This window comes from Mandrillus leucophaeus, unplaced genomic scaffold (genome assembly GCF_000951045.1).
Source record: "Mandrillus leucophaeus isolate KB7577 unplaced genomic scaffold, Mleu.le_1.0 Scaffold167, whole genome shotgun sequence".
NCBI classification, from domain to species: domain Eukaryota; kingdom Metazoa; phylum Chordata; class Mammalia; order Primates; family Cercopithecidae; genus Mandrillus; species Mandrillus leucophaeus.
Genome location: NW_012101665.1, coordinates 614,353 through 629,601, shown reverse-complemented (window position 1 = coordinate 629,601; position 15,249 = coordinate 614,353). Strand labels below are relative to the sequence as shown.

At 40.5% G+C, this 15,249-nt stretch overlaps 1 protein-coding gene across 1 annotated transcript; it reads right to left on the bottom strand.

Moving 5' to 3' along the window:
* Positions 1–3,084: 3,084 nt before the first annotated feature.
* On the bottom strand, positions 3,085–13,599 carry LOC105537016 (chromosome unknown open reading frame, human C8orf44). Its single transcript, XM_011976502.1, is given in 5 exon segments — positions 3,085–3,829; positions 3,831–3,851; positions 5,598–5,686; positions 5,689–5,869; positions 13,507–13,599. Coding segments are annotated over 5 exon segments (606 nt in total). The 3' UTR covers positions 3,085–3,607.
* Between the last annotated feature and the right edge of the window lie 1,650 nt (positions 13,600–15,249).

Below are 15,249 nucleotides of genomic sequence, written 5' to 3'. Positions count from 1 at the left end.
AGTAGCTGGGATTACAGGCATGCACTACCATGCCTGGTTAATTTTGTATTTTTTAGTAGAGACAGGGTTTCACCATGGTGGTCAAGCTTGTTTTGAACTCCTGACCTCAGGTGATCCACCCACCTCAGTTTCCCAAAGTGCTGGGATTACAGGTGTGAGCCACTGCACCTGGCCTCACTCTTTTCCTAAAACCCTTCAATGGATTCCCATTCCTGGAACACAATCCAAAGCTCTCCTGTGGCTCATGTAGCCCTCTGGGAGCTAGCCCCTGTCTTTTGGACACCACCTGGTTGCATGTGCTCTAGCTTCGTGGCTTCTTTCAGAGCTTAGTGGCCAAGGTCTGCCCTGGTCCGTGACCCTCTGAGAGCCGGTTGGGATGTTACTCTTGGCACACCCTTCCCCACTTATTGTTTTTTCCCTTATAGAGTCTAGCTCTCTATCCTCTAGCAATTTATTTGTTTCATGTCTCCACTCTTCTGAAATCTCCATGTGTATTTTGTTTACCACTGTACAGCCAACAGTATTCAATATTTAATCAGTTAAGAAACATTTCTCTTCAAGCTTCCGGTCCCATAAGTATCAGGTGAATATTGAAATATAGTTTTGAAATGTTAAAAACAGGGAATTTGGTGACTATTGTCCAAAAAATTGGCCTAAACTTCTGAGGAATTAGTGTTGAGAGAACAGAAGAGGCATTTTGAGAGAAGAAATATCAGAGGGCAGCAAGTGATGATTAGACTGCAGTGCAAAAGCTTACAAAAGGGGAGATGGCAATGCCACTGTGATTCTCTGTCTGTTTGAATTCATTAATCTCTATGTCCCTGTGATGCCCTTTCTGCTCAGTCAGTGCCCAGACTTCTGTCTGAATTCTCTGCTGTGCAGTGAAGCACAGCTCTCACTCACAGGAAGGATCAGGAGACAGGATCCAGATGACTGGCCTGGACCTCTCACTCCCACGCCGGGAGACACAGTTGGTAGGAGACATGCAAAAACGGACATATCACAATCACAGGGAGGTTTTAATGAACTTATCTAAAGATTGAGAGCACAAACATACAAAATATGAACAAGACAGTTAATAAATTTGAGCTATTGGATTTATATAAAACTATACATTCATATTATTATTTTAAAAATTTGACACTGCATGGTTCTTATGATGCAACAGGCACTGGTTGTAAGTGCTTTACACTTATTAACTCATTTAAAGAACTGAAGAGTGCACATTCTTTCTTACATTATACAGAACATTTATAAAAGTGGTCATGTACTGGGTCAAAAAGCAAGTCTCAATAGATACCAAAAAATCAGTATCTATAGATCTTATCACATGTAGTAAAAGGACAAAAACACATTAGAAAGCAGTTTCCTTGACAAAGGAAGAAACAGACAGGGAGAGCAGGAGATGGGTGCAGAGGTGAAGTTTTAGCTCTACCTAAAATGCTTTAGAAGGAAGGAAGGAAGGACAGGAAAGAAGGAGGGAGAGAGAGGAGAGGAGAGGGGAGGGGAGGGGAGGAGAGGAGAAGAGGAGGAGAGGGGAGAGGAGGAGAGGGGAGAGGAGAGAAGGAGGAAGGGAAGAAGAGAGAAGAAAAATCCAAATGGAAGGATATTCTGCAAAAGTAACTGGCGTAGGCCGGGCGCAGTGGCTCACGCCTGTAATCCCAGCACTTAGGGAGGCTGAGTTGGGCTGACTGTGTGAGCTCAGGAGGTCAAGACCACCCCTGGGCAACACAGTGAAACTCATCTCTACTAAAATACAAAAAATTAGCCTGGCGTGGTGGCAGGCACCTGTAGTCCCAGCTACTTGGGAGGCTGAGGCAGGAGACTCGCTTGAACCCGGAAGGCAGTGGCTGCAGTGAGCCGAGATCGCACCACTGCACTCCAGCCTGGGCAACAGACTGAGACTCCATCTCAAAAAGGAAAAAAAACAACCAAAAAAACTGGCCTGTATTTTTATAAAATGTCAATGTCATGAAAGATAAAGCCAGACTGAGGAAGTGTTCAGCGTGAAGGAGACTAAAGATACACAACAGAGTGTAATGCATAATCCAGGATTTTCTTTTACTATAAATGAGACAGACATAATCCAGAAATAATTTTAGTACATTATTAGGACAACTGGTGAAATCTGAATAAGGTATGTAGATTAAAGTATTGTATCAATGTTAGTTTCCCAGATTTTGATAACTGTTCCATGGTTGTGTAAGAGAATATCCTTATTTTTAGAAAATTAGGACTGGCGTATTTAGGAGGAAACAGTCATCATGTATGCAAATTTCTCCTAAATGGTTCAGAAAAATATAACCAGCAAATGTAATATCGAGAGACAAGGATAAAGCAAATGTGGGAAAATATTAACATTTGGGAAACTGTGGAAGGTATATGGGAATTCTTTGTAATAAAAATAATTTTTCTTTTTCTTTTTTCTTTTTTTTTTTTTTGAGGCAGGGTCTTCCTCTGTCACCCAGGCTTCAGCCTCAACTCCCCTGGGCTCAGGTTATCCTCTTGCCTCAGCTTCCTGAGTAGCTGGGACTACAGGCATGCACCACCATGGTTGGCTAATTATTTTTTTATTTGTTTTTAGTAGGGACGAGGTCTTACTATGTTGCCCAGGCAAGTCTCGAACTGCTGGGTTCAAGTAATTTACCCACTTTGGCCTCCAAAGTGGTGGGATTACAGGCATAAGCCATCACACCTGGCCAATTTTTCTGAAAGTCTGAAATTAAGTCAAAATTTTGAAAAAGTTACAGCAATTATGGCAATCTCAATTATGGGTAAATGTGTGTCACATTATCTTCTTTACATTTTAAGTATTTCATAATTTCAAAATAAAAAAAACTCAAGCAGAGCAAATTGTTTATAAGAGGAAACCTCAGAAGAGATGAGGCAGTTGTCAGCTGGTAGAAGGTTCCCTTTCAGGAAACTGAAACTGGGTGCCAGGTGGCTGCAGAGGGGGTGAGAGCTTAGCCCCCACCTCTCCACTGGAGCCTAGTGACCCCATGCAGATAACAACCTGCCCAACTCTTCAGCCCTGACCTGGCATATTTATCTATAACTGGCAGTTCTTCTCTGACAGGATAGATTAATACATCCAAAATTTATGTACCTATTGTTCATGCAGGTATGCTAGTGTTGTTCAGTCAGCATTTGTAAGACATTCATTGTAAACAAAGCACTGAATTAGACAGAAGAGATGAACAGAAAGATAAACAAGACCTGGCCAAATGTTGCCCCAAATTTATACCTGATTGGAGACAGGAAGGGCCTTGAGTGCCTGTGTGTCAGTGGTGATACTATTCACTTTCATTTTTTTTCTGCCACATTTCATTTTCATACCAATTCTGGTTAGTAGGTTTCATTTATTCTCATTTTACAGATGAGAAAGACCAGAGACGTTAGCTTGCCAAAAATTACTCAACTACTAAATGACAAAGCCAAGAGTATCATGTCCGAGCTAACATGTCTGACTCCAGAGTTCATGTTCTCTCCTTATCATATTTTATAAGTCACAAAAATATGAATACAGCAAAATTTCACTTACTCAACACTCCTGGGGATGAGTCATGCTGGACAGATGAGTAAGTGAAAGGCCATCCTCAGAGAAATATTATTCAAAACCTTCCAAGGTCTCTCTGGAGCAGAGAAGACTCCAGAAGCCTTTGGACAGTCTTTTCCTCCCTGTGGTTCTTTTCCTCTTGGGCTTCTGGGATTTCAAACTTGGCACATCTGGTCTCTCGGAGACACATCCTCCCTAAAAGCTCCAACAGAAGATGGCCAAAGAGCCCTTTTGCCTTTTCTGCTTCCCCAAAGCACAAATGAGAGACTGATAAATTCAGAAATAATTCTAATACCTACAAAATGAGAACAAAATAGGAAATACTTAAAAGCAGTCAGGTTTTCAAAGGACAGCTTTCTGATACTCACCCAGTCCTCTATCTTAAAACAATACCCCTTGGTTCTAGAGGGTGTGACGGCTATGCAGATCTGTTTCTCATTTGTCGGCATTTTGCTATCTCCTGGCCAAGCAGCTGTCAGTATTTATCTTGTCCATAGTCCTAGAAATGGGTCTAATGATTCATTCTACTTCCATATGTAACCTCCCTGAATTTTAGTTTTGTCATCTGTATAAAAAGGGAATAAAAATACCTAACTCATAAAGACCAAATGGGGAAACCATGTACGCATATCACAAGCAGTAAGCACTCCTATTAGTTGCCCAAGTCCAAACAGCTGGTAAGTAAGAGCTGGGACTCCATCTAGCCAGACTGGCTCCAGAATCAGTGTTTCTAATCACCTGTGGTGAAAGTCAACCACCCACACCTGCACTCCACTCAGTTTGCCTTTCTAGTTCATCTCTATCCAAAACCAGGGCCCACAAGCTGATACCACAGCAAGAACAGAATTGAGGGAAGAGAAAGAGCCTATGAATCCATCATATCATATACAGACGGTATAATTTACGACTAAAGATGCAGCTACTTTATAATATTCTGTACAGTTTGAATTCTTAGAGTAGGCATGTAATACTTTCATAAGCAATAAAAAACATACAAATTCACTTTAGGATAAAAAATTACCAAGCCTAGGAACTTTGGAAAGGAAGAAGGGATTGCATATAGGAGTTTTCATTTGATGTTTAATGTCAGTTAAATTGCATTAAAACAACCTGTCAGTAAATAGTATTTTCTTGTATCATGACAGTGGCTAAGAATAAGGGTTAAGAGTAGACATGGGTTGAAGTTCAGCAACACTACCTTACTAGTTGTTTGAACCTTACCTAACTTCTCTGAGTGTGTTCTCACTTATAAATGGGAATAATAATACCGATCGTATAGAGGTATTGTTAGGCTTAAGACAGTATAAATGAGGTGCCTGGTATGGTGCCAGATTCATCACAAGCACTCACTATTTTTCTTTCTACAGTATCACTTCTATGGCTGAAGAGTATCCCATCTCATGGGGATGTGTCATGATTCATTTACCCAGTCCCACACTGTTATTGATCATCTTCAATTTTGTCAATAATAGCAAATTTTTTTCACATGCTTCTGTTTCTTTAGGGTGAAACCCTGTAAGTGAGATGCTGGATCAAACAATGAGCATTATAAACTTTTGACACACGTTATCTACCATAGTTTTACTAAGTTAAATCTTCTCTATATTAAAGGTATTTATTCAGCTCTTACCAATGCTGCATATTATTTTAAAGTTCTATGCTAATTTTATAGGCCAAAAAAGACACAAACAACTCATATTGTTACATACACATTTATTAGACATTTCAGTTTCTTCTTTTGTTATGTTATAAAGCTCTTGGGTTCTTTAAAGTATGACTTGGCACAAAAAGAGAAAAACAATTGAAGTATGTAAAGTTTTTAAGGTAGTATACTACGGAGGTGGCATTTCAAGTCATTTATAAGAGGATGAATTTTTCCAACAGGTTTTCTTTTTTTATTGAGACGAAGTCTCCCTCTGTTACCCAGGTTGGAGTGCAACGGCACAATCTCAGCTCACTGCAACCTCCACCTCCCAGGTTCAAGCGATTCTCTTGCCTCAGCCTCTCCAGTAGCTGGGATTATAGGTGTGCACCACTGCGCCTGGCTAATTTTCATATTTTTAGTAAACATGGGGTTTCACCAAGTTGGCCAGGCTGTTTTCAAACTCCTGATCTCAGGTGATCCGCCTGCTTGGCCTCCCAAAGTGCTGGGATTGCAGGCATGAGCCATCGTGCCTGGCCTTTCCAGTGGTTTTCAAAGTGCTCCTGGCAGCCTCCCATGAGGGAAAGTGTGGGAATGGGAGTAGGGGGTGCTGGCTGGTTGGGATAACTCTCATTCTTCCCCACTTCAACTACACTAATCTGTTCTACATACTGAATTTATTGGTAAGCTTTGATCTGAAGGGTTCCATACCTGAAAACAAAAACAAAAACAAAAACACATTTAATGCAAGGTTTGGGAATAACTGGCATTTTTCAATCAATAAATACATACACAAAATGAGCTGAATGTCTTTTACATCATATACAAAAATATATTTCAACTGGATTAAAACATTAAATGGAAAAAAGCCCAAAGAAATGACAACATAAGGAAGCATTAACTGATCTTGGGGATAAAGAGGACCTTTTCCAACACTCTGATAAAAGCAAAAACCATAACAAGAGGCACTATTGTCTGTATTGGTTTTTCCTAAAGTGTGCGCCTCTGATATAGGTTCAAAATGGTTTCATAGCCATAGAAGTGTGAAAATGCTACATATCAACAATAGTGCAGAGAGGACCGGGCACAGTGGCTCACGCCTGTAATCCCAGTAGGGAGGCCGAGGCAGGTGGATAACCTGATGTCAAGAGTTTGAGATCAGCCTGGCCAACATGGTGAAACTCGTCTCTACAAAAACTACAAAAATTAGCCAGGTATGGTAGCAGGTGCCTGTAATTCCAGCTACTTGGGAGGCTGAGGTAGGAGAATCGCTTGAACCTGGGAGGCGGAGGTTGCTGTGAGCCAAGATCGCACCACTGCAATTCAGCCTGGGTGACAGAGCGAGACTCTGTCTCAATAAATAAATAAATAAATAATGAAAATAGTGCAGAGGTGGCTTAGGGCACTAACATCCAATTATTTCTATCAGCATCCCAGATCACCATAAAATAAACACTCGATATGAAACAATGTGCAGGAGGACATAGTCCAGTGTTGTGTGCCCCCAGCAGACTCCTGACATTAAGCATTTCTTTTTCCTAGACATTCTAGAGCCATCACTATTGCTCTCTGGAGAGTCACAATGTCCTTAGCATAGAAAGGCTCTGAGAAGACCTACAGTGGAAAAAGAATAAAACTAATTTAGTCCACATTTGACTACAGAACTCTTCCTTCAACAAGATGCCTACTAATATCCATAGAATTCCAGGCTATGTGGAAATTAATGTTTGAACAGGAAAATGCTGTACCAGAGGTGTCCTTGTAAAAGATGTAGTCCATTTCTTGTGATTTTACTGATACTCAATTTGAGGCCCTCTTTGATGTAATCTGTGGACACCTAGTGCTGATGCTTTAACTTAGTACATACACATAATTTCCTACAATAAACTGCTGCCCACCTACTAAAAAACCCTGCTTGCAGACTGCCTTATATTTAAATTCTTATACATCATCACAATGCACTTATATCTCGGAATAATACGAAAGGATTTATTTAAATGAAACACTTAAAAAAGAAGTATGCAGGCTTGTGCTTTTGCTCGTACCTATTAAAATGTCTTCTGCAACTACAGATGTAGAAAGTATGTCAGGTACTTCTTATTCTGATTTTTATGTCATACAAAAGGAACTGAATTAGACTGTGTTTAGGAGACAGAGTTAAATGGATCAGAGAGAGACGGATCGGGCCCTTCTACAAAAACTCAAGATTCTTACTAGAATGAAGATATAACAAGTCTTTCACTTAATTCTTAAACTTTATATTCTTCCACCCTAAAAGCATCCTTCAGGTTCTAAATAAAGGGAAAATAAAGACAGGTAACAGGCAAAAGTAATACAATTGCAGTGATAAGCATTCTCCTGCTCCAACAATATTGGTTGTTTGGTTTTGCCATTTAAAATTAATAGTAACTCGGCTGGGCATGGTGGCTCACACCTGTAATCCCAGCACTTTGGAAAGCTGAGGCAGGCGGATCACCTGAGGTCAGGAGTTCAAGACTAGCCTGGCCAACATGGTGAAACCCCATTTCTACAAAAATAAAATAAAATATGAAAATTAGCTGGGTATGGTGGCACATGCCTGTAATCCTAGCTACTCCAGAAACTGAGGCAGGAGAATCAAACCTGGGAGGCGGAGATTGCAGGGAGCCAAGATTGTGCCACTCCGTTCCAGCCTAGGCAACAGAGTGAGACTCTGTCTCAAAAAATAAATAAATAAATACAAAAATAAACTAAAATCAATAGTAACTTGAATTGTAAAGTGTTAGGTTTATGAGCATTAAGATTCAACTTCTAATCTATTGTTTATTTTTATTTTAGAGATGGCATCTCTCCTTGTCACCCAGGCTGGAGTTCAGTGGTACTATCATAGCTCACTGCAGCCTCAAACTCCTGGGCTCAATCAGTCCTCCTGTCTCAACCTCCTGAGTAGCTAGGACTACAGGCACACACCAGTACAGCTGGCTAATTTTTAAAAATTTTAAATTTATTACTTGTAGAGATGGGGTTGATCAAGTTGGTCTTGAACTCCTGGCCTCAAGTAATCCTCCAGTCTAAGCTTCCCAAAGTGCTGAGATTACAGGCATGAGTCACAGCTCCCAGGCCCTCTATACATTTAATAATGTCAATGCAAAAACACCTGTTTGCACAAATACACTGCATTATTAACTTCCTGGTCTTCTGTTGCTAGCTTGAAATAACCAGATCTCAAATTCTAATAAAAATTCTGGCACTACAAAACCCCGGAAAGCCAGTTTTGTTTGAATATCACTTGATAAATCTTTAGCAGAGTCTTACTTTAAGACAAGGTTAGTATTTTTTGACTATTTTAAATCTGAATTATATAGTATCTAATTTAATTCTTCCTGGGAACCAAAAAAAAAAAAAATTTTCCTCATTGTGTATTTACTACTTTACTTACAGTGACTAAGTTTTTGCAAATATATGTAAGTACCTGCGTGTTATGTGCAATTTCTATTTTTAGTGGGAATGTGGCACTGACAGTTACAGCACTGAGTTTGCCATGGGCTACTGTGTGACATGTGATGACTCAACTCTCCCACCTCTTTTCTCAAAATGATCGTGAAACCTTACACGTTTTGTCACAATGTTCTTTGGCTTTCAACTGATAAAAACAAAATCCTAAACTCTGTGAATTCAGGCACTCAAAACTTCATGTTTTAAGATGCCATCTGGAAAAAAAATCACAAATAATATGACTTTGCTTTAGATTAGCATCAAAATGACAACACAAACATTTTTAAACTGTAAAGAAATGGTGGATTCTCCAGGAACTTATGCTTGAATATCAGGCTGAAACACACTGCCATAGATGATAGCCATTAATTCATTCAACAATATTTATTGAGGCTATATATGCCTGGTACAGGGAATCCAGCAATCAACAAACTGCCCACCCTTATGAAAAGCCTTACTAAAGAGTCTAGTGGGCAAAGACGACAACAGACAAGTAATCATATAATTCCTGATGATTAGTGGTGTAAAAAAAATGAGTGAGGGCCAGGCACAGTGGTTCACACCTATAATTCCAGCACTTTGGGAGGCCAAGGAGGGTGGATCACCTGAGGTCAGGAGTTCGAGACCAGTCTGACCAACATGGTGAAATCCCATCTCTACTAAGAATACAAAAATTAGCCGGGCGTAGTGGTGGGCGCCTGTAGTCCCAGCTACTCAGGAGGCTGAGATAGGCGAATTGCTTGAACCCAGGAGGCAGAGGTTGCAGTGAGCCAAAATCGCGCAACTGCATTGCAGCCTGGGCGATGGAGCAAAAAAAAAAAAAAAAAAGAAAAAAAGAAAATGAGTGGGATAGGGGAAGAGAGAAAAAGGATAGAGGTGGTGTTTTAGAGACGTTGGTTAGAAAAGCCATCTCATTGGAACTGAGATTTGAACTGACATCTATATAAATTCTACCTGGGAGGAGTTTTCCAGGCAGAAGAGCAAGTGCCAAGGTCCTAAGACAGGAATGTACTTGCAATGTTTGAGGACCCACAAGGAGGTCAGTGTGGCTGAAGCACATAAACCACGGAAATAATGTCAGAGAAGCCAGGTGCCAGATTACACAGGGTCCTTTATGTTGTAGTGATGACTTTGTTGGTCCTTAGAAAAGAAAAAGGATTGCAGGAGGCATGCTTCAGACAGACTGAGGATGGAACTTCTAGCTCTGGAGCTCAATTTTTTTCTTTTACTTTTAAAAATCCACCTCATTGGGCCAGGCGCAGTGGCTCCTACCTGTAATCCCAGCACTTTGGTAGCCCAAGGAGGGCTGATCACCTGAGGTCAGGAGTTCAAGACCAGCCTGGCCAACATGTGTTTTTTTGAGATGGAGTCTTGCTCTGTCACCCGGGCTGGAGCGCAGTGGCGCAATCTCGGCTCACTGCAAGCTCTGCCTCCCGGGTTCACGCCCATTCTCCTGCCACAGCCACCCGAGTAGCTGGGACTACAGGCACCTGCCACCAGGCCCGGCTAATTTTTTTGTATTTTTAGTAGAGACAGGGTTTCACTGTGTTAGTCAGGATGGTCTCGATCTCCTGACCTTGTGATCCGCCTGTCTCGGCCTCCCAAAGTGCTGGGATTACAGGTGTGAGGCACTGCGCCTGGCCTATAATGTGTTTTTTAAAGAGGGGGGATTATGAAGCAAATATGCTGAAAAATTAACATTTGTTAAATCTAGTAGTGGGTGCATGAGTTTTTTTACATTATTTTTGTGTATACCTTTAAATGTTTCAAATCTTTTAAGAGAAAAAAGTAGACTTTCACTTAAAATGTTAAACAAGAAGATGAGTGTGGTGGTACATGCTGGAGGTTCCAGTTACTTGCGAGGCTGAGGTAGGAGGATAGTTTGAGCCTAAGAGTTCAACTCCAGCCTGGGCAACATAACAAGACCTTGTCTCTTAAACAAAAAATTACATAAAATTAAAAAATTAAATGTTAAACAAGAAATATCTAATAACAAGATTGCCCATGATGTGATTACACAATACAGGGGAAAAACAATATGCACAGTATAAGAGTCAGTATAGCAGAGTGGTTCTGGCACCAGATTGCTTTGATTTTATTTTAGTTTTTGTTTTCCTTTTTGTTTTTTTGTTTTAAGGCAGAGTCTCACTCTGTCACCCAGACTGGAGAACAGTGGCGTGATCTTGGCTCACTGCAACCTCCATCTACCGCATTCAAGCAATTCTCCTGTCTCAGCTTCCCAAGTAGCTGGGACTACAGGCAGGCACCATGCCTGGCTAATTTTTGTATTTTTAATAGAGACAGGGTTTCACCATGTTGGCCAGGCTGGTCTCGAACTTGTGGCCTCAAGTGATCCACCTGTCCTGGCCTCCCAACGAGCTGAGATTACAGGTGTGAGCCCAGCCCTGCTTTGGTTTTAATCCTAATTATGCTACCTACTAGCAATGAGACACTGAACAAGTTACTTAACCTTTCGGAGCCTCAAGTTCTTCATCTGAAAAATAATAATAGTAATGGTACCTGCTTCATAAGGATATTAAAAGGATTAAGTAAATACTACATGTAAAGATCCTGGTGCATAATAGATGCTAAAAGGTGTTAATAGCTATTTTTATATAATTTTTGTTTCTTAAAGAAGTACATACTATATACACATAGAAAAAAAAGAGCTTGAATGGTCCATTAAAAATGTTAGCAGTTGTAATCTCTAATTGATAGATAATTTTAATTTTCTTTTTTACCTATTTCTGCACATTCTGACACGCAATTCCTTTTGTATTATAAACAACAGAAACACAACAACAAGACCTTCCCCAAAAGTGTCCTACAAGTTTGGTAAGCAGTGATTCTCAAAGTGTGATCCTCGCAAGGACTGGCAGCATCTGCAACCAGAGAACTTGCTAGAAATGTAATTCTCAGGCTCCACCTGAGACACATTCATTCTAAGATGGAGCCCAGCAATCTGTGTTTTAGCAAGCCTTCCATTTGACTGTCATGCACATTAAAGCTTGAGGACTACTGTGTGAAGGAATAACTTGTATCTCTGTACTTGGTCATTTGTCTCAAGGGGCCCTGTGTAAGGCCTTAAAGAGTGAAATACTGGCCACTGCTGAAAGACATTCACATTAGGAAAAAAAAAAAAAGGCCGGGCACGGTGGCTCACACCTGTAATCCCAGCACTTTGGGAGGCCAAGGCAGGCGGATCACGAGGTCAGGAGATCGAGGCCATCCTGGCTAAAAAGGTGAAACCCAATCTCTACTAAAAATACAAATTAGCCGGGCGTGGTGGCGGGCGCCTGTGGTCCCAGCTACTCAGAGACTGAGGCAGAAGAATGGCGTGAACCCAGGAGGCGGAGCTTGCAGTGAGCCCAGATCGAGCCACTGCGCACCAGCCTGGGCGACGGAGCGAGACTCGGTCTCAAAAAAAACAACAACAACAACAAAAAAGAAGTTAAACTGCTGCTGACCCAACAAAACTACATCAAGTCGAGTTTGGCTACTGGCCACCAGTTTGTATTGACTTCTTGGCTAATTCTCTCTCAAATCAGTAAGCAGCTGTGATGTAGTGGAAAGACTGAGTGCCGAACAAGGAAAACCTTGATTTGAAGCCCAGCTCTATTTCATAGCTGGTGGTAATAAAAATGATGTTAACCTTTAGAGTTAAATCTTATCCTGTATGATAAAGACAATACTGTATCACAGGAGTGTTTTAAAGATTAAGATGATATACTCAAAACACTGCCCTATAATAAATCCTTAATTAAATTTTCTTAGCGTTTGTGATATTTCCTGTATTTTGATTCTATGCTTTATTCTACTTATATTTATGAACAATTTAGTTTAGCCTCTCTCTTCTATTAAACTCAAAGCTCCTCTGAGACAGAGATGAAATTCTGCATCCCTTTAAATTCTTATAATACCTACTTCAGTAATTAATGTTCACAAATCCACTTTGAGCTTCAGTGGAAGTTTGTGACTGGAAGTCTGACTATATGTGGTATGGGTCTGGAAGAACACAGTCAATTCTTAGTAAAGATGTATAGTTTATATAAGCAGGTATGTGGCCAACTTACAGCAATCCCCAAAGTTATGATTCCCTTCCTTATATATATAAAATATAAAAGATCAAGAACAATGATAGTTGTTCTGTTGGTAAAAGTGGGTGACTTCTGCATTTACATTTACCATGTTTGTTAAAAGCAATACAGGGAGTTTACAAGTGCCATACTAGAAACTATGAAAAAGATGAATTTCAATTTCAACTGAATTTTGGCCATTTAGATATTAGTGATGCTGGGGTGATGGTGGTAGAAGAGATGTGTATCAGCACAGCTAATGTCAGGGGCCCAGCTTATTCTTTTCATCTGGAATACTAAAAACAAGAACTATTATCTACCCCACAAAAATCCTGTGAAAGTTAATTAGGTAGTTAAGTTAATCTTCATTAGGCAAGATCATGGAATTTGGGGGGGATGGAGGAAGGAAGCCTGTAGATCTTGCATAAGCAGGTGAGAGGCTTTCTACCCTCCTATGCTCTTATAAGAAACAGTATGTCCTATTTTTGACCTAACAATTTTTTTTCTTTGTAGGTACCCATGCCTTCTAAGTGCTAGTAATAAAGAATTAATTCACACATTAAACTTGGCATGATTAATTTCATTGCCCCTGTATGTTAGCTTTCTTACTTTCTGAACTTTGAGTACATCTACAAACTTAAAAAATGATCTAGACAAGCCAGAAAAAGGCTTCTCATTTCTTCAGTGGGGTGGGAAGTGATTATTTTGTAAAGGTATGATTCAGAATGACACATTCAAATACAATTTTAAAAATCTACTTCACTATATGTACCATCAATAAGAAAAATGTGGCTTGGTGTTGTTAAGATATAAAAGTACATGACGGTGTTAGAATTGCAGACTGTTGTCATCTCACGTGCTACAAAGCTTTAATTCAATTATTTGGATTCTGTATGAGAAAAAGTTTCGCTGCAGGTGTAACCTTTTAGTCACAGCATCAAATAATCTCCACTTAAAGGAGATATCCAATTCCTCTACTCATAAAGCATTCAATTGTTAATAAAAAATCAGTGCCAAAACCAATCTGTGTAGTTACCACCAAACGTGTTGGAATAAGCAACTTTTCCTGCATTAATTATTTGAGAAAAACTTTATTGAAAAATATCCCCTCCGGCTGGGCACAGTAGCTGGCGCCTGTAATCCCAGCACTTTGGGAAGCCAAGGCGGGCGGATTACCTGAGGTCAGGAGTTCAAGACCAGCCTGAGCAAGATGGAGAAACCCCGTCTCTACTAAAAATACAAAATTAGCCAGGCATGGTGGCACATGCCTGTAATCCCAGCTACTCCGCAGGCTGAGGCAGGAGAATCGCTTGAACCCAGGAGGTGGAGGTTATGGTGAGCCGAGATGGCACCATTGCACTCCAGCCTGGGCAACAACAGTGAAACTCTGTCTCAAAAAAAAAATAAAAAAATAAAAAATAAAGAAAAATATCCCAAGATAGGAAAAATCACTTCTCTTGGTTGGGTCCATCATGGAGGTAAAATTGGCAAGAAAATAACATTCGAAGGATTTCTCTTTCAAATATTTAATTTCTTTTCAAGAAAATTGTAACAATTAGGTGCACATCAAAACTAATACCCTTTATGGGCCTCTATTTTACAGATGGTTCATTTCAAAGCATCAAATTCTACATACATACACATAAACATACACACACACCCACACACAAAACCTAATCAGGAGGTTTCCTGGGCAGCTACAGAAGACTCAAATGATCTCATGGACTTCACTAATGTCTCTAGTTTGTGCCAAATGTTTTAGAACTTTTGAGGTAGTCCACTTACCCAAGGTGATACTAAGCTTCCAGAAAGCAAGAATTTCCGGAATGATAAGTGAAAGGGGATGAATGTACAAAAATAATTAATACTAGCTTTCAATTAACATATGAATATTGTTCTGTATGAAGAGGCAGTTTCCTACACAGGTGAAAAAAGAATAAAGCTGTTGACTACTTAACAGTAAACATCCCTGCATCACTAAGACGAGATTCCAAGGCTTAGCAAAAGATCTGAGCCTAACATTTTTTGTTTTGTTTTGTTTTGTTTTTGAGACAGAGTCTTGCTCTGTCGCCCAGGCTGGAGTGCAGTGGCGCAATCTGGGCTCACTGCAAGCTCTGCCTCCCGGGTTCACGCCATTCTCCTGCCTCAGCCTCCCGAGTAGCTGGGACTACAGGCGCTCGCCACCACGCCTGGCTAATTTTTTGTATTTTTAGTAGAGACGGGGTTTCACCGTGTTAGCCAGGATGGTCTCGATCTCCTGATCCGCCCGCCTCGGCCTCCCAAAGTTCTGGGATTACAGGCGTGAGCCACCGCGCCCGGCCGGATTTTTTGGTAAGAAGCAGCATAAAAATCACTCTAGGTTTGAGATTGGGATCCAGCGTAACTGGTGACTTGACCTTGGGCAAGTTACTTAATTCCTTTTAGTCTCAGTTTCCCTAATTGTAAATGAAGTCAACACCACCTGGTAAAGGCCTAATCTTTCCTGCCTATGTCCTTTTCTG